We start from the raw sequence: 20,573 nt of genomic DNA, 5'->3' as shown, positions 1-20,573 counted from the left end.
TATACATATATACTCATACATATAAGTGCTATGAAGCTGTTTATCAAGCACAGTTTCAAACTTCCAGTTTGCACACACGCAGACACAGCTTTGAGAAGAGGTCTGACCAGGTGTGGGTGTGCAGGGGTGTTTTCATATGCATTTTGGCAGTGTTATCCCTTGTCAACCTTTATAAACTATAAAAATTAAATTTTTGGCATCATCTGACTAAATATTGTCTAGTATATGAAGCATGGTCACTGGCAACAATTGTCTCAGAGATGACACACAGCATAAAGAACTGACAGGACAAGAATTAAGGTATTTGTTAACATTGATCTTTTCATTCATCATGATTCTTTCAACCCAAATAATTAATATAATGCAACTCCAACTTACATACGAAAATGTTTATTTTCTTAACATTTCTGTGCATAATTGCTGAGGACCCAACCCCCTCCACAGTCGCACTGTGATTCAAATATTTTGCAGAATACGAAAGAAAAAGACAAGCAGAAAATTAGACCGACATAGATTATAAGAAAACTATATAAGCAAAGTATATAATTCCAACCTAAAGTGATAGGGATTTGGTATGATCATACCCAGAACATTTTATATTTCAGCTAATAGATATGAAATCCAATACTGCTTTTCCTTTGTTTACCCAGCAATCAGCATTTCCAAAGTCCACTGTACATGACAGATACTTCTGAAGTGCACTCATAACAATATCTTTGTTTTGTAAAGAAAAAAATGAAATTTGTCATAAAAACAAGAGTCTGGTCATGCAGACTTAATAAAATACAAATTTCATCTGTCTGATAATGTATACTGTATCAGCTGTGATGCTTATTTGCATATTTGCACAGAACAGCTGCTTCTCATAACTCTCCAGTGTTTATAGACCTGTTCTGTAAGACAGCCAGGACAGGAAGACAAAATGACTTAAAAAAACAACAAGAAAAAAACAAGAAAAAACAGGTACCAAGAAATCTAAATTTTTCTGGGGAGTATTTTGAGAGTTCTCTTAATCAAAGCACTGAATAACTTATTCATATATATTTTTTCTCAAAGTAAACATTCACAGTTCACACCATGCCATTGGTGACTTGGTGCTCCTCCTGAGCCTCTATCTGCTCAGCAGGGCAAAGCTCTGACATCTTCTCCTCGTCCTCCAAATCCTCCATATTCTGGGCTTGTTCTGCTTCCTGCTCCTCCTCCAGATCTCTCCTGTCATCTGGGTTACTCTTTGTTACCTCATCCTCCGATTTTTCACAGTCCCTGTCATTCTCTTCAGCTTCTTTCACACTTGCCGGCTGTCCATATTCGAAAACATGGTCCACTTCCCCATTTTCTTTTGGGCTATAGAGTTCACATGGGGACAAAGCACTCCCGAAGGCTCCTGCCTCCTCTCCGGCCGACCTCCTGTGCTGTCTTGTGGGCGGGCGCCTTTTGAATGATAGCCGTGCACGTGTCTGTGTGAAAAAGATGAGCAAGAACCAGCAGGAAATTTGGATAAAGTTTTTACACTTAAATCATGGTAACTTCTCTCTATAAGACAACTAACAATCTATATTCAATTTCAATTTGTCTCTCTTGTACTCTCTTGTACACTCTTCTGTACAAGAGTACAAAATGGTACCAAGGGACTCTAACTAGGCTAAGGAGATTACATCTTCAATCCCCCTTGCAACAGCACTCATGCACTATAGGGGCATCTTACTCCAGCTTATCTATCCAAGGCCTACTTAAAAAGAAGATGCGGAACACCCGCTGAGAAACACGCCAGCGTGGATGGGGACCATGTGTCCGGCTGTGACGTCACAGCTCAGTCAGCGAATAGCGTGAGAAAGACTTCAGGGGCCTCAATGTGACAGCTGCTCATGTTTGTCATTTAGTGACTCAGTACATTGCTTCACTCAGCAGCAAATATATGAAAGATTGAGGTACTAACTACTCAAAAATGCTTACAAATGAGCCGTTACCAGAAAAAGTTCTAAATAGAATAAGATGATCTAGGGTTCTATTCAACATCATACTTAAAGTGATACCACAAAACTAATCAAACTGCATTATAAGGAGTAACAAATAGCCCAACTATTCCTTTTTTTCCAGCCAATATGCTGCTTTGCACGAGTCCATATGCTTACCTTGTTGATGCTGAGCAGCGGGATGCCTTCAGGAGGGCTGTCGAAGCTGATGGGATCCTCCTCTTCACTGGACAGATGTGAGGTGGGGCTCAGGGGGCTCTGTGGACTGCAGCGTGTGGTGGGGGACAACGGTGCTGGCTGGAGCTTCGCCTCAGGACTCTTGGGTGAAGGCAGCAGAGCAGTGGGTGACAGAGCAAGATTGGCCTACAGGGAAAAAGGAAGATCCTGAACCCTGTGCACTATAAGCTCTTTAGTACATTGTCTTCTAAGAAGATTTAAATGTAAGGTAATGGCATTAATTCCTGGAATTAAATGTATTTAAACAGCACTTTTCAAAATTAACTTATTTCGAACCTAAAATGGGAGAAAAACCTGAGACTGTCTTAGAGAGTGAGCCATAAGTTAAACATAAGAGTCATTCTATCAGGGAATATAATAAATAAGTGAAGGAAAGAATAAACAATTAAAATATTGGTTTGAAAATATAAGTATTATACAGGTGGTCACATAGGTCATTGCTGTTTACGCCTGTCACTGTCCTACTTTGAAGACTCACCTGCTTGAAGTTGACCTGAAATTGCCCTTTAAATGTGTCACAAACAACACCTGTCATATATAATGTGAAAACTAAAGTACACAAAATCTAGAGTTAGTCCCCAAGCCACAGTTTGAGTTTAGAGGAGAGTGTCCTACCTGCACTGGGGAGAAGAGGAAGAGGGAGAAGCGGCAGCCCTTTTGTCCCATGGCTGCCCACCGTGTGAACTGCTAACTAATGGAACAAGTGTGGCAAGTTCGAGCCTCACTAGAGGCTGAGCGGCCCATGATCCCATTAGTTCATTAATCTGAGCCAATTGTGGCATCAGGGACAAGCCCTTCCCCTCTTTCTCAGCATGCAAACAGCCGAGGCACCAGTGTCAACTGAACAGTGGGTGGCAGTAATGCCTTACGTATGTCAATCTCCTCATTACACAAACTCCTGACTACTTCTGCCTGTATACCACATCTTATAATGATGCATCATTGGTGAGGCTAGCATTTGATTTGTTTCCCCATTTCCTCACAAAATATTCACATGTTGCAAGAAGCCCCTACCTGAAGTTTCTCAATGATGGAGGAGTTTTTCATTTTGATTTTGAAGGGATTTGGTGAGACAGTAGTTTTCTGTAAGAGAACACAGTCAGAGCAGAATTAATGAAAAGACCAAATCATCACAACATCCATTCGAAACATGGAAAACTGTTAAGTGATACTTCCTGTGTACTGCATTATGGAGTATATTGGGACATACAAACCGATGTCCCTGTAAATATGAAAATATATCAAATAGTATAAAATAAATAAAATAACTTTTTTGTTGTTCATGCTTGGAATGTATACATTTTGCACTGTAGTTCTTTGTGCTTTCCTTGCGTGACAGTGCAAAGATTATGTTTGTGTGGTTTGTGTGGCAGTAATTTCCCGGAAGATAAAACAGCAGCACTTACACAACTTTTCCAATGTCTGGGGCAGAAGAAAAAAATAGAAAAATTGTCGATTTGGCAACAATACACTGTCTACTGTGTTGAAACTGTGAGATTGCAATAAAAATATAAAGTAAACAAATCCAAAGTCTGTTTTCTAGAGACTTCCTTTGTATAAGAAGATAGATTTATAGCACATTGATCAGTAAAAAGAAGAAAATTACTTACATCTGATTCTTCATTATCATCTTTTTGATTTTTCAACTTTAGGGAACATGGAGGTCTTCTTCGGAATGGCAACTACAAACAAGAAAGAGGTGTAAATGTAAATGATAACTGTAATCACATGCAGTCCATATGTATCCACTAACGACTCTATTAAAGTGTGAAAAGAATACAGAATGTTTCTTCTTGGCAGCTAGACACAATTTCAATTAAAAATCGATTGAAATTAGCTTGAAATTTTGATAATCAAAATCAAAAGCAGGATCAGAGAAATTGAAAATTTTACTCAATTACTAAAGTGTAGTACTTTCCAAAAAAATGGGGCAGTTATATCAAACTTGATCCCACAAAGATAGGCTATCTTTAAAGAAGAATTAGAAAATATATGGACAGTTGTCACAGCATAAAACCAATGACTTATTGAGCTTTACCAATCAAGACTCCAGAGTATAACAATGGCACAGATTTCAGTGTTAATATAAAATGTTTAAATTGAAAATATAATGGATCGTATCATGACCTTAAAATCCAGCGTCAAACTGAATTGCGTATATTTGTAGAATTGTGACACCCCACATGAGATATAAAAAATAAAGTACCTCGTCATTTGAGGTGGGCATTGGTAGAATGTGACCTTTGAACCTTCCAGCCAGCTCAGCCACAGACGGCTTCGATGGAGAATCCTATTGGAAAAGAAAGACAGTTGAATTAATTGTGTAAAACTTTATTTTAAGATATATGCATGGAATGACTCTGTATTGTTGAGGGACGAGGACGATGCACAATACGTTCTCATTATGCATGGCAGAGAGCCATTGTGCAGCTAAACAAGGAGATGTTTTAAGATAAAGAACATGTTTCACTTCCCACTTCTCAACAGGAAAATGCAGACGGGTTGAGAAATACACCAGAGAGTGTGAATATACAAACAAAAAAAATTTGTGTAAGGTTCAATGCTGTCCTAGGAGGAACTCATCCGTTCTTCTGCTAAAGAGGATATTTTGTGGGTTTGGACACAGGAAGTGAGCCCCTCTCTTCACAGCTGTTCAACATCAGCCTGCAGCCTGTGACAGGAGGGACCTGTCCTTGCAGCCCGACAGTGTTATCACTCCCGGCCCCTTTACTTTCTGTCTCTCCCACTATTCCCAAGCTGATTGCTAAACTTCCCTCCTCTGCGCTGCCCTTTCATGACCATTAACTCACTCCACATATCTGCAGCCTAAGTGATAAGTTGGCTGATGGCTGCAGGCTGTATTATGCAAAAACATGAGCCATGAAAACAACACTCCAGCATTACTCTGTTTTCCTGCTTCTACTCATTTTGTGCTAAGGATTCTGATTGCGAATGGGTCGGGACATTTTTTTTACACTGCAAAAAAGGTGTGTCTAAAACAAGATAAAAACACAATCTGAGGGAAATGATCTTGCTGCATGGACAAATAATTTCACTTGACAAGATTTCTTAAATTAAGATTGTTAAATCTACAAATAAGCATGTTGAACGCTTAAAATAAGAAATTAACTCAACAAAAATTAACTAAACAAGATAAATTATCTAACACTTCTTTTTTATTATTTTTTATTATTATCTAACACGTTTTTTTATCTTGGTAAGAAACAAATAATTTGCAGTGCACTCTGCTCGGGCCAGTTCATCGCTGCTTGCAGCTTTAATTTATCTTGTTTTAAGAGTTAATTTAGTATTTTAAGCGTGCTTATTTCTAGATTTAATAATCTTAATTTAAGAAATCTTGTCGAGTGAAATTATCTGTCCATGCAGCAAGATAATTTCCCTCAGATTTCTTGTTTTTAGACACACCTTTTTTGCAGTGTACAACATGACGGCAGTCTGAGCTGTGCCAGGATGTGCAGGTTCTCATGCATCATGTGGCCATTAATGATTTGCATTGTACAGTCCGTGCTTGTGCTGCTCCTCCCTTTTTCTGTCTGGCTTTCATGCTACATCTCATTCCCAATCCCATCCTGCTTTTATTGACCACTTAAAAGCTCATGCTTCTCTTCACAGCTGCCAATTCTGTCACATTTCCTGGGTGTGCACTCTCAGTTCCCTCCCTCTCTGCACAGTTTGATCCCATGGAAACATGAATCTCCCAAGCTTTACAGATACACACATTCCATGTTCTAATCACAAGCTTTATTTTCCTTTTTCCCCTTGTTCTCAACATGACCTCACCACCTTGCTCCCTCCACCCAAACGTATTACAGCATCAGCTAGCCCCACAGTGCCTCTGTTAATGCTTCTCCATGCCGCCTCTGTGTCCTAATCCACACCCCAACCCTTTTCCTGAGTTCTCCTTTCTCATCCGTGATAAATAGTTATCACCAGGGACCACCCACCCTCAACACCATTATTTTGTAACCTCTAATTGTTTAACTCTTTCCTGTCCTTCAAAAACAAATGCCTCCTTCAGAGCAAACTCTAGTCACAACAGTGCAGGCAAAGGAAGTCGGGCTTTGTTTGTTTAAATCTCTGCTCAGGTGTTTTGAGTGAACAAAATCAGTTTTTTGAAAGTTTGTTTAAATGTCTTTCTGGATAGTTACTTATTTTCCTGACATATGGTTTAATGATATTTAGGTAAAAGGTCATTTTAGAGGAAAAACATCTAATTTCTACACTATGCTGAGGGTGACCTCTGTAATTTTTACGGTTAATTCTTGGAATGGAATTTGGTCATGTGCAGCAAAGATATTTCCTATATTTTCATCATTTTAGAAATAATTATCAGTTACTTGCTAAAGTTATTTAAATTAAACGTTAGAGCTATATGAAGATTTAAAAGGCTTCAGAAGCATTAACTATTCAACAACTTCCTAGTTTTAAAGGAAGTAATTTCAGATCCATTAATACTACTCCCTGCGTCTTTTCAGAGAGAGCCCTTATCTTTAATGAGCTTCTTCATGCAGAATGAAAATATGTGACGACTCAATGCAAATACCTCCCCGACTTAAAAATACACTGACCAAGAGTATTTAAAAGGGATGGATGCAGTTTTATCCATGTTTAACGTAAAAGTGTTGTATTACAAGTAACAAAACGTCCACGGTTACTTCAGAATTAGAGTCTGGCAAAGTTTGAACAGAGGCATTGTCAGCTGCCTTATAAAGAATATACAATATTTAAAGTATATTGATCAAGACTAATTCAATATGTTGCCTATTTGTCTGTCGTTGTTAATGCACACATCTTTTTCTCTTATTTAAACTAAAATGATCTCACTGAGATGACAAGGGAGACACATTATTTCAATGACTCATACAAGGCCTCCGGTTGGTTATCAGTATATCGCATGTTTAACTCAGCTGGGACCCCAAGCTCTGTGGAAGAGTGGGAACTTTTGGTTCACTGCAGGAGAGAGCAGGGCTGACTCTATTTCTGGGGCTGTAGGCCTGGGAAAAAGCCCCAGAGCTGTGCAGGCAGCCTGGATCACAGCTCTGCTCTGTAACCCCTCAGCTCCTAAGAGAGAGTGTCCCTGGATATGCTCGACCACATCTGAAACATACTGTAATCTAGCATACAGAGCAATTGAGCATGTCTAAACAAGGAAGCACTGAAAAAAACTTCTTAAATAGAGCTTTAGCCATGTGATTCAAGTTTTCCAAAAAGGGGCCTATGTCGAGACTAAAAAGAAACAAGCTATTTCTGACTTTCATGGAAATACATCTCTTAGATGTTGCTGGTTTTACAGTGACACATACAGTACAGACTTAAACAACGCAACAAAATATCTAAAAAAAGACTAGACCTATGTTATATATGTTACTTACATCCCTTACATTACCCTAAGTGTTTCCAACATTGTTTGAACCGAGAAAAGTTGTAAATCACACTCTGTCCCTGTCAATGGTATCTTCCCTCTTCCATACATCAACGTTGCTTACGTTCTAAATGTTGTTTACTGGTTTAAAAGAGCTGCTTCACTTGTTTTGGGGGAGGAGGGGGTGACCTTCTGAACTATGAACACTGAAGGAATTCTAACCGAGAGAAACTGATTGCAGTGACAACATTGGTCTGTCTTGTTTTTATTGAGAGAACCCCAGCAGAACAAAATAACATATTTTATACACTGTTAAAAGCTTTTCTGTGATTATAGAATGCATGACAAAAATACAATCAACTTATGACCAAAACCAATAGTACAGTGTCACAAAAAGAATTTGTTAGTTTGAGTCCCCAAGTCATTTGTAAAAATAGTGTGTGGTTCATTTAAAGTTAATAGTTGCAGGACATAGAAACTACTGTGTTGATGTCTATGTAACAAATCTTTTTTGGGGTTGTTTTCCCTCCCTAGAAACTCACAGAGTGTCTGTTGTTGCCATGGGCAGTGTGTTGCCCTGTGAGCACTGTTTCCACTTGAGTATATATTAATACTGTTCAGGTATATTTGAGCATTGCAGTGGAGGTGCCGAGCGGCTGACTTTGGTGTCCCTGTAGTGGTGGTATCAAAGAGGACATTGTGACTGAAAGCAACTCACAAATTAAACAATTTAATGCTGCTATAATCACACAGAAAGGAAACTAGTGGTCGACCGATAGGGGTTTTTTAATGCCAATGCCGATTATTTTCACATCAGTCTTAACCGATCCCCGATATGTGCTGCCGATTTTTTTTGGCCGATCCTTGAAGCCGATATTGCCTTTTCTTCCTCCATTTACATGATAAAAATGTCACAATGATAACAAATGTTACACAAGTCTCAATTTAAACAAAAAAAGAAACATTTATTAACAAAAAAACCAAAACATATTACCAGTTGGATAGCAAACAATGTGTATGTTGTTCTAGGCCTCGAGGTGGTGGCGCCTCAGATGACCCACATATTTGATGTGTTTTTCTTTTTTCCAGTATCAGCAGCAGCTCACCAGCAAATGGCAGATGTTGCACTGAGCCTTACCTGCCGTTGGCTCAGTGAAATGGGCTAATTGATCGGCGAATGCACGCACATATCGGCCGATGCCGATACAAGTAAAAAACACAAATATTGGCCCAATATATGGGTCTATCTCTAAAGGAAACAGTTTCTAAATACCTGACAAATCAAAGTGCTTCACCAAATAGATGTATTCAATTTGTCTTGAAGGGAGTGGACAAATCTCCATCAGCTTATGGTACTATATCTACACCGCACAGCTCTACTGAATAGTACGGTTTAAAGATGTAATCAGATGTTTTGTCAGCCATGTTGACCTTTAATATGGCTGACACTGCACATGACCCTGGAAGCTCTCTGAAGACTGGGTTTTAAAGTGTGAATGAGAAGTGTTGCACATCCTCAGTGAGTTTTGGATAAGTAAAGGTTAATCCCAACCAGTGTCTTAATTTCCAGGCTGTACATGGAGACACGAGGTTTACTGTATGACCAGCAGATGTGGAAAGAGAACACAGAAACAAACAGATCACACAAAGCCTGCTTTTGTCTGTTCATGTTATTCCTATTTCCAGAGGCAGGGGAGAAGAAGCACATGATATTAGTTCTAGTAAATCCTAACATATCTGCTCTGCGGTGGTCAGAGAGCAACAAGCCATGTAATCTACCACGGAGCTGATAAAGATGATGTCTGGCTCGGGATCTTTAACCTCTCTGTAGGAACTCTCAATCCTCATAAGCTCTCGCTGGTGAGCCCCATACAGTGGAAATCTGTGTAAGTGAAGATAAATAAAGCACACCAAAGCACAGCTGTTGAGCAAGCGCTTGTTCAATAAGATCGCCAAGCGTAATGGCTTCAGTTTGAGTCTGCAGACTTTGTTTTCACAAGTCAGCGTGTTCTGCCAGGGGGAAAACCAGCGTAGTGAGCAGCTCCATTCTGCCTCCACTTGTTAAATGGTAAGAGAGCAGACAGGCACCTTCTCGCTCGCTGCCTTTCCAGGAAAACATGATGTGTTTTTGGACTGGACCTCATCTAAATATCTCACTTTTCCAGCATTGCGGCATGTACGTGTAGTACACTAGAAAGGGAGGGATGAGGTAAATGGACACTCTCATCTACAGGACATTGCTGCCCCTGCATCAAGGGAAATGGGAGGTGCTGCAGACACAGATGAGTACTGTGGGGTGGGGAAACAAATATGTACTAAAAAAATAATCGTCCACAGAGGAGGTAAATAAATCCAGATAACCTGGGAACAGAAACCTGCTGATAAAGTTATAATTTCAAAGAAAGACTACAAATAATACAAATATGTCTTTTGTGTAAGTCTGACAAATGTGTCAACAAACGAGTCAAGACCCCAAGAGGCTTTGGAGATACGCTCTTTAACTAAAGTTTGACTGGCAAATTATAAAGATATGAAAACAGATGACAGAGCCAGGAATGCACCGTGATATTTCAATATGATAACTTCAGTAGCCTGCTTAAGATTATCTAAACTGTTGTGCAATGAGAAGGCAGGGTAATGGAGAATGAATGATGAGTAAGAAAAAAAAATGTAAACAGCTCACAGCAGATAGTACGTCCTCCTAAGCAAGAAAACTTTGATATAAGCATCTGTTGGGGATTCTACATGGTGTTCTGGTATTCTCATCCACTCTGAGCCAGCAATCACAAAGACAAAAACCATCTGGACACTGGATCAGATAGTTGAAATAGAGGCTGAGTAGCCCAGACATGGGATGACTTCATTGAGTGAAGTCCTGCACCTTCCCCACTAAAACGTTGTGTAGTTTATGCAGAGATCCATCGCCACAGGGTTAGGCATCCATTCATTCATGGCACACTTGGGAGATTGTAGGTTTTAGGATCAAATATTCTATATATTACATCAGATCTGGGCATTAGGCGCCCCGTGGCATTAGGCGGCCCGCCGCACGCGTGAGGTTACCCCGAAATTAAAAATCAATACAGTGCTTTTATTTTGAAGGCAATTTATGCATGTGCGTGCATGCATAAGCACCTGCTCATAAATTGTTTATTTACTGCATAACATACATGCTCTATATTGTTTTTGTGGTTTGAATGTATGTTGTGTTTAAAATAAATTGTTTTTTAAAATTTTTTACTGCTATATTTGACTAACTCCACATTAACATAGTCTTTTCATAACATATATTCTTACCACTAACAGCTCTAAAACAATATAAGTTACTGCATTTTATAAAGCGATGAAATTCATATCGAGCAGAATTTAGTTCAGAGTATTGGTTCGGCCCTCCACAACCTTTACAGTATCTCATGAGGCCCCTTGGGAAAATGTATTGCTCACCCCTGTATTACACAATGAAAGGGTCCATTCTCCATTATGAGTAGTTTTATTTCTGATACTTCCACAGATTGTGCTGATAACATTTCTGTAGATTTATTTTTTTTTAACTTGCAAAGGAGTATTGTACCATATGTAGCTTAAAGGATCTGGTTAGACTGGCTTTCCTTTAATGGAAAGGTCACAGTACAGTTTCCAAGCAACTCTACTGACATCGTGGACTTGTCTTGTTGTTCTGAAACTGAGTTGTCTTGGTTTCAGCCAGCAGTTAATGTTCATTTTTTTCCTTATCTCTTGTATACCTTGCCATTCCAAAAGATGAATGGGTTTATAAACATGTTCAGACTTGCAGCCTGCACCTGCCTTTTAAGCAAACACCTAACCCAAAAATCTCAAACTTTCACAAAATGGAAAACTTGGGTTGAAAAAAAAATGGCACTTGCAATGTACAAGCAGCTTGCAGCACTTATTGTGTTTGCACTCCTTTCTGCCAAAAAAGGAAATAAAGAGCATGGCTAGATGCCAAATTTAGAAGAGGGTGGTTGAGGAGATACAGGCAGTATGGGTTAACTGTTCTTCAGGGAGATTTTGAAGTAAGTTATAAAGTCAGGATGGTTTGGTTCTCTAAAGTTGTCACTTCCTCTGCCTGTTCTTAAATCCTGTCTGCACGTATCTCACGTTTCTCTCAGCTGAGAAACATGGCTGCCTCTCTGGCTCACTTTTCATGTACCATCCATGACCTAACTTCCTTGAAAGCCAAAAGCATGTGTGTTTCTCTTTTACAGATCACAGTGTACACTTCACTATCTTGTCTGTAGTTCCCACCCAGGCTATCTCTCTGCCCCACACACTGTTTCAGCCTGAAACTCGGAGAGGCAGGGTCTGAGATCATCTCATCTCTGATAGGAAACCATGCTGCATGTATAGGGTCCGTAATGGCAACATATTATAACGATGTTTAAGACAAGAACAACCACTCTGCAATAAAAAGCAGCTCAGGAATTACGAGGCTTTACGGACCATTTGATTGGTCATAAAGGCACACATATCCTCCAACCTGCCAAGCTTCAGCACAACAACTATTTTAAAACAGAAATCAGCATGGTGTTGTAAATACAGGCAACAAACCAGAAAGCTACATTTCCCACATGACACTACAACCTATATCATGTTGTAGAATAACTTCACACATTTACTACATACAATTTAAATGCTCAAGTAAGCAAGTCTGTGCACACTACAATCCCCAAAGACTGTGAGCTGCATATAAAGAATATATCTTCTGTTTGTAAGAGTCTGCAGGAAATGTTCCAGCTTGTACTATATGGCATCGCCTTCAGGCTAAAAAAAAGTGCTGCAGAACCAGATTAAAGTCAGATTCAATTTTTACCTTTAAACAGATTTCTTCCTATGTATCCTTCAGGCATGTCCAATTTTCAAAATTCAAAATACAAAGCCATATTTTAAATGCAACCTGCATTCTTTATGGTCTGCAGATCTTCTTCTCCTCAACTTTTATTAGTTCATTTGCAACACAGTACCACTGCAATCTCTCAATATGTATTAATACCTGATGCAGTCAAAAGAAATTAATCATCTTACTCATCCTTAGCATGCATTGGCGGGACATTTCTAAAAAAGTACCTTAAGTGATAAAAATACTTCACACAGAGTACTTTGATGATCAGTGTAGCCTGATAGCAACAAAGTTCATTTTGCCACACAAATAATGGTTCTAGCTTTCACACTCATACTGTTATAACCAGGGACATTAAGTATGTTGTGAAACATAAAAAACTGCAGTGAAAATATACATATTCTGCAGAAATGATGCAATCCCTGCTGTTTGCTTCTCTTTTCCAACTGATTCTGCAATTTCAATATTTTTGTCATTGCAAAGTGCTGCTTACAAAAGATGATAGAGTTCAAATATGTGGACAGAAGGTAGAAAACATGCATACAAGAGACAATATCAGAGAAGCAGATGTGGTTTGAAGGATGCTTTAGAAAACCCACAACAGGAAGCATCACTGGAATCTGAGTTAAAGTCACATGAGATGCTGGTGGTTTGCCCTATCATCAATACGTGCTCTTCATCCAGCTCATAGCTTAGAAGAACTTTAAGAAATCATGGAGGCTGTGAAATCAAAATGCATTTATATATTTTATACACACTCTGGAGCACACATACAACCATAACTGTGACTTGAAGAACGGGCCAAATTTCCGTAGGCTTTCCTTGATGCTGAGGATTTAGATTCTATTAAGCTTCACCGTCAGTATTAATGTCAAAGACAGAGTGAACCATTCATACTGCCCTGAAACACATGCAGCTTAATGTAAAGCCTCAGCCTGAATCTGTCACTGATAATGTCCACATCAGACAAGCTCGAACCATACACTGGTTCTAGTGGTACTGACTGTAGAGCAAGTAGTAGTTGTATATGGATATAAGTGTCAGGTCATAATAACATTAATAATAGTGTGACATCATTTAAATGGCACACTGTTGTGAAGCAAAATGGGAAAAAACTGACTCATTAGCAAACGTCTGGCTGGTACAGACTGAGCTCCTCTGTTATTGGTCTCTTAACTTTACTATGGACATATTACATAATAAATGTGCACACCATATGGTTGGCAAGGCAATCCCAAATACGAACTCCTTTAGCTGTGGTGTTGTTTTTCCATAAAGGAAAACCCCCGCCCCTCAATCTACAACTCCACACACACATACAGCACACATCCTCAGGTGCATGCACACATACTAGTACACACAAACAAGCACAAAAGTACAAAATTTCCAGTTTTTCCACTCACTAACTTGTCCTTGCAGCACAGGAAATACAAAATTTAGGAATTTCCATGCGTCAGTCTTCTCTTAAGGCTTGCCTGAGGTAGTTGTAAATCCTTGTTTGAGAACATGAACATGTCGTTCCTAAAGCTAGAAACACTCAGTAGAATTTTGACACTAAAAAGGTGATGTCATCAAAGAGCAAAGTTGAAGCAGTTTAAATGATGTTGAGTGTGGGACTGACTTTACAGGCTGGTTTAGTGCTTGTTTACAGGTGCTTGAGGAATAATGCAGCATGCAAAAATCTTATCAAACTCTAACCAAGGCTACATCAGACTGAAGCATCTTATTCCCACAACAACAACATCTTGGAGAACTGATCCATTTGATCCAAATTCATTTCAGGTGTCAGATTTACTGATTCGGAATTATCTGCAAACAGGATGTGACTTAAAAATCTATTTAGTCACATTCATTCTATCATCAACAGCAGCATCATCATACTCTTATGCAACCAGCTCACAGGTGTCACTTTATTCATAAATGTGGCAAGACTCAGTAAGCATTGCAAAGGTGTCATCAATGCGTCAAGGTGTTTGATGTTTCAAACATCAAACACCCGAACCTGACTGGACTCTGTCAACTGGTTTTAATCCAAGTTTTACATTTTTAAACAGACCGTGGCTGCCATGTAAATGTCATATTTTACTGTTCAGTTTCTGAAAAAAATCAGTTGCCAGAAATCAACCATGAAATCACTGAGCAATGGTTAAATTAATAATAGTGCCTTGGTTAGGTAGTCATTCACCAAGATCAGACAGTAAAGAAGTGGCAAGTAAGCAGTTTAAATTTAGATTACAGTGCTGCTCATTGCCATCATACACTTGCTAGACTATTAGTTTGTCGTGAAAACTGAGCATGTGAGATCTGGGCTGCAGTTTGTGAGGCTTCATCCAGAAAAAGCTGGAGTCACCACCAGTAATAATGAAACCTGCATTTCTCTCAAAACCGATTTATCTCACAGAAACGGGAACTATATGAGAAGAAAATGTTTACCAAAGCCCTTCTCTACCCTTATATCATACTATTTCCAGATTTCGGGGCAGTCCGAATTCTTTACCCTAAATTTTGGTAACAGGGAAAGAAGAATAATGTCTTAAATCCAAGCTGAACTGACCTAAAGCATATTTGAGTCCTAACATTGAGCAGTCCAAGTATGCGAGGGTAGTTCTGTGGCAAATTACTAATGTGCTCCCTCACATGCTGTGGGGAAAAATGGGCGTTTCTCTTCCTATTTGCCACATGACATCAAATACTAGAGAAAGATGTTAAAAGTCAGAGGGAACGGCTTGTTTTGCAGGGAGGAGGCCACAAACCTGTGAGTAAACCCTGCAGGAAAAACAGACTTGGACAGGCCTTTTAATGACTTGAAGAAGCACATTTTTTAGCTTCAGTGCAAGTGGGTAAAGGACAGTTTGGCCTTTGAGGAGAGAAAGTATGGCTCCTGAGCTGAGGGTATTATGGGTGGGAAATTGCAGACGTGCAGAGTTATAGTGGAGACAAAATCAACTAATGGCATTTACTTCACACATTTATAACAGCGCACAAACACTGGCTCATGACAGATGTTCTGTCAGCGCCATTTCCCTCCACTAACATTGTGGTTTGTTGTTATGAAGTCGTCACCACAAACCTAGTTTTGAACCATATCAGGCTGAAGCTCAAGTATACTGAGCAGAACAGATATCATCTTTGTATCATGTTGAGGTGTGTTTTAATAACAGAACAACTACACCCCCAGGAAAGAGAAGTATAGTGATCCTTTCATAGTTTCAGTGTTTGAAATTACATCATAAATATCACATGCAACTGCCTTCACACATAATATTTAACACATTGTTTGTCATTAGTAAAACATCACTTATAATATCAAAATTAGGAGGAACTTGTTAAAGTGATAAAAGAAAAACATGTACATAGTCCTTCTGAATTATAGTGACACAAATGCAATATTATTTGTTAAAATTTGTTAAATTTGGTTGCAGACAGGCCCTCCAGAAATATCACAGTAATAACACAGAGAAGTAAAAAATACTATACAGTTACTCACTAATGATGTAATGTTTAATTTCAACCACGCATGGCTGCACAAAACCACATTAAATGCTAAAAACATCTGCTCAAGTGGTCTAAAAGTACAGACTACGACAGAAAACTACGCTCAGAGTCATAGGGTTGTTACCTCCATCCTGGGGAATGTGCCAGAGATCGTCCCCTCCTGCTTTTTTTTTTTTTTTCTGTTTTTCGGCTTCTTGGAGCAAACTGCCTGCTAGTTGTGAGGAGACTGAGGAGCGCAGCGGGGACAGAGAGGAGCTCTGTGTTTATATCTGGAGCCAAATGAGCCTCATGGGCGAGGAGGAGGAGTAGACAACTTTTACGCACGTTTGGCTCCGTATGCGCTGTCAAGTTAGAGAAAAGAATACTACTTCTGCTGCAGATTTTCAAAATAAAATAAAAAATAGAATTTTGCACTGCCTTATTGAACCTTTCTGACCAAATATAAAATTATTTTCCTGTAGGAGATTGAAGGTTTGACAGATGCAGACTGGAACTTCAAATTAGATGGTATTTTTTTAAAGCTTATTTTCAGTGTAACCTGACAACTACTGTGTGCAGAGCATGCTCAACCAAAATAAATGATAAGTGATGATAGCCTATATAATATATAAATATGAATTTTAATATTCTACATAGATATCCTTGCTCATGGTGCTTTAATGTTCAATAAAAATCAGAAACACAATTGCATAAGAAAATAAGCAGTTATTTTGTTATTCTTCCGAAACATTTCAATCAATTTAATCATCAATTAAAGCTGTTATGTACAAGCCCGGACCTTCAAGTGTGCATATTTTCTATGTATATACTAGGGGTAAAGTCCCCACACCTTTTGCTGATGGAAAATACCTGCTGATAAATAAATGATTGGAACATGGGCAGATGAGCAGCATTTCGAACATTTTAATCCAAATAATGAATGCAATGTAGCAGCAATTTTCTGTCCAAAGAAACTTCTCTGTTCACCCTTTCAAACATTCAATGTACTCTCACCTAGAAAGTAAATATATATGATTTTATAGCCAGAATTTCATATATACATACATGATACTTTTATTTTGAAGGCAGCATTTTCCAACTGTCTGTCTCTGCCTTGACTCAGCTGTGTGAGGTGTGGCATCACCACAGAACTACAACATGGTGTATGATTTTACACCCACAATATATTTATCATGATGGATAAAAATAATAATTATTATTATATATATGTTTTGTTATTTAAAATCAACTTTAATATTCCTAGAGGCAGTTGTGATTGAGTTAATTTTGAGTTTATAGCAGTTTTTCATATTGTATGATTACATACTGCCACAGTCTCTAAAACTGAATTTGACTTGAAAAAAAGAAATCCATAAAAAAATAAAATAGACACATTTAAAAACATGTGTTCTTTTCTTTTCAAGAACAATGAACTATAGGCTGACTAAATAATGAATAACACTACATGCACAAACCATAGGCTGCAGGTCCAGGCCTAAATGTACATGTCTGAAATGCCTACAATTGAAGCCTCATTTCAGCCTGGAGCACTGCAAGAGTTTTCTTTCACTGTAGCACATTTTTCCTCCTCTCTCTCCTCCAAGTATACTGCATGTTTTGCATGTTGTCTTTGGTTTTCCAGTGATTCAAGTCCAGGACACTTACAGCTAGTAAACATGTAGATAATACTATTAGCCGCTTTTTAGTAAGCTCTTCTGATGCAAGATCCTTTAGTAACTCTGCTGTCCTGCTTGGGGCCAGGAAGAAGGAGAGTCAGTCACTTAAGTGGTTTGTGGTGTGGAGATGTAGAGAGGCCTTCTAATGGATTGGTTTCTAACTCACCAACAACACACAGCTGCAGGAGAGACTATTCCTCCTGCTGGTATATTGACCACAAAATATTCTTTACATTATCCTAGCTCATGATGGAGAGAAACAATATGAAAACCATAACATTTGAAATTTATATGCTGAATCTGTTCACGTGAAGAATTTATTCTGATCCCCTTTCAAAGCCTAAATGTTTTATTTGACATCACTTATCTTTTGTTTACTTGTCAAATAGACAAAAGCAAGTTGTGATCTGGTTTCACAGGTTTGAAATTGACAGACAAACGGGTTCTGTTGTTTAGAGAGTTTACATATTTCTCTCGGTAGCCCTAATGTCAAATATTGTTCATGAACAAACACTTTACAGATACCAAGTAGATATAAATTAGCCTGCAAATTGCAGGGAAATCTACTTGTAATTTGGAGAAAGAAACAGGGCATTGACTCTTCTGTGTGAAACACGGGTCATTAAACAATGGAAACTGTTTACTAAAAGCTTTAGAAGACATGATGATTAGGACTTTATAAATTAAGCTTATTATCATTATTACTGCCATTAAGGACATTTGAAAGCACTGTGGGAGTGCCTGATGGTTTGCAAAAGCCAAAGACACATTTGTGTTTGTTGCCTTACTGTCACCCAGCTGTGACATGAAGAGTGCAGAGTGAAATTGAGGTGACGCTGGAGCACGTCTGGATCTTTGTTGCAGAGAGACGTAATTGCCAGTGGGGGAGATAGATCAACCATTTCAAGCTTTTATGTTTGCAGAAGTTACTTTACCCCACACTTCTATATTGGTGGTCACCAAATTCCCTGGGCTCTCCATTACAGCAGTTTTTACAGCAAACTTTTGCAGATTGGCCACACAGTCAGCTCAGGGCATTCAAACAGCATGTTTGAAACAGAAACCAGCAGGAAAGACAGTGAACCACAGCAGACTCTCTAGAAAGAGTTGTCGTGCAGACCCTTTTTCCTAAATAACCTCCATTATAGTGTTGCTTCCTGTGGCTACATGCATGGACCAGCAGGCACAGGGAGCCAAACAGGAAGTGAATATGTGTTGCTGATAATTTGTGGAAATGGGCTGAAAGCAGAGGCTGATAAAGATTTCTTACAGGGAGAAGCAAAAACCTTGAATTAAAATGGCAGAGTTTGTGTAGTTAAAAAGCTTTTTTTTATTCTAATCAAAATCCCAGGAAATGTTTCATATTGCTGTATTTTGTCTTTAATAAACATGCATAAAAACACACAATACCTATCCTGGTATCAGTAGTCTATGGCTCCCTCCTCTGGTGGAAAAGACCATTACACTGAAATTAAGTCTGTAGCTGTGGCAGATAAACAAAACAACAACATTGGAGCTGAATGAAAATGAACACAAAAACTTACAAATCAGTATGGGGTGGTATCATAACATTATATGTGTAGTTCCTCCGTAAGTAATGTCTTGTTTAAAATGAGGTTATTTTATCTCTTTAAGATGGAATAATTCTTCAGTAATACCAAAACACATTCCAAATGTTAAAACAAGACAGATAAAGACACCCAAACACTTGCGGATACGTCGTTTTGTAGTATTTTTAGTTTTTTTCCACCTATTTTCGGTCTCTTGGCCAATGAAATGCATCAGAATACATGTGGCAATGCAACATTGGACTTTTCCAGAACTTTGAAATCATCACCAAAAAAAGACACAAAATGACCAAAAAGGACACAGAATTACCAAAAAAAGACACAAATTTTTTTTTTTTTTTAAAAGACACAGAATTACCCCAAAAAGACACAAAAATATTAAAAAAGACACAGAATTACCAAAAAAAAGACACAGAATTACCAAAAAAGACACAGAATTACCAAAAAAGACACAAAATTACCAAAACAGACAAAGAATGACCAAAAAACACATACAATTACTAAAAAAAACTTCAGGTTTTAGGGGCTTATTTTAAAATCGCTCAAAGGTTTTACAGGCATTTTTTCCAGGTGTTTTAGGCCTAAATGGGTTAAAAAGGTTTTGTGCATGAATTGCTTAATAACAGGCCTCAAGACTGCTACACTTTTGAACACAGCCTCAAATTGAGGGAAACACTAATTAAACAGTAAACAATAACAGTAGAATATCAGCAGAATACATCATTTATCATCTTTATCTAGATGTAGAATAATTACAATAATAATTTCATTTTCAGTAATTATATATAGCAATCACTGTCTAATCCTCCAGGTTTAAAGATGAGAGGAAGAGGTGTGTGCAGTTAGAGGTTTGCTGGCTGAGAAGAAGTCCTGAATGACCTGAAAAGTCAAGTCAAAACAAACAAACTGTATATTTCTAATGCTGAATGATTTGAGTTGGTGTGAAGAAGGCCTGAGGGAGGTGTTGACAGCTCTGTGCGAGCCGCTCACAGACACTCTCTTCATTATCAGTAAAGAAAATAACCAACAGAGGAGTCGTGCTGCTTGCTGATCTTTCCCCAGGTGATGGCAGGATGGTCTGTGGTATATAAGCTTTTACCCGCTGCTTCAGCTCTCATCTGGCAGAGATGAATGGCTCGGTGAAAAAAATGTCGTGAGGATGAGTCAGCCCAGAGCGACTTTGTCTCTTTGTATTTGTGCAAACCAAGGCCAGATGATTCATGGGCAAAATCACGACAGTTCCTTTTAAAGAACAAGATGTATGCTAGACAGAACCTGAAAAACTCTGAGTTTATTTTGGGATTAGACTGTGTTCAGGTTAAAAATACATAACTTTGACGTTACCTTTCTTGCCAGAGTGCATGAGTTACAACACTTTCTAATCCAAAATGCAACATCAAAGAA

General features: G+C 38.5%; 1 protein-coding gene across 1 annotated transcript; it reads right to left on the bottom strand.

The window, feature by feature from the left end:
* Positions 1-374: 374 nt before the first annotated feature.
* Positions 375-16,206, bottom strand: zgc:153184 (uncharacterized protein LOC751652 homolog). Its single transcript, XM_059331961.1, has 6 exons — positions 16,071-16,206; positions 4,417-4,500; positions 3,821-3,892; positions 3,225-3,293; positions 2,133-2,336; positions 375-1,457 (listed from the first exon to the last, which is right to left on the bottom strand). Exons 1-6 carry the CDS (start codon positions 16,074-16,076, stop codon positions 1,071-1,073), a joined length of 822 nt encoding a protein of 273 aa, XP_059187944.1. The 5' UTR covers positions 16,077-16,206; the 3' UTR covers positions 375-1,070.
* Between the last annotated feature and the right edge of the window lie 4,367 nt (positions 16,207-20,573).

This window comes from Centropristis striata, chromosome 4 (assembly GCF_030273125.1).
Source record: "Centropristis striata isolate RG_2023a ecotype Rhode Island chromosome 4, C.striata_1.0, whole genome shotgun sequence".
Classification (NCBI taxonomy): domain Eukaryota; kingdom Metazoa; phylum Chordata; class Actinopteri; order Perciformes; family Serranidae; genus Centropristis; species Centropristis striata.
Note: the sequence above shows the minus strand (reverse complement) of the source record. Positions and strands in the feature narration are given on the sequence as shown.

Excerpts from the sequence above, each read along its gene's own strand:
- zgc:153184 (XM_059331961.1), bottom strand. Across the intron at positions 3,294-3,820 it reads ATGATAATGAAGAATCAGAT|AAAACTACTGTCTCACCAAA; the intron begins GTAAGTAATTTT and ends GTTCTCTTACAG. Across the intron at positions 1,458-2,132 it reads CGCTGCTCAGCATCAACAAG|ACACGTGCACGGCTATCATT; the intron begins GTAAGCATATGG and ends TTTTTCACACAG.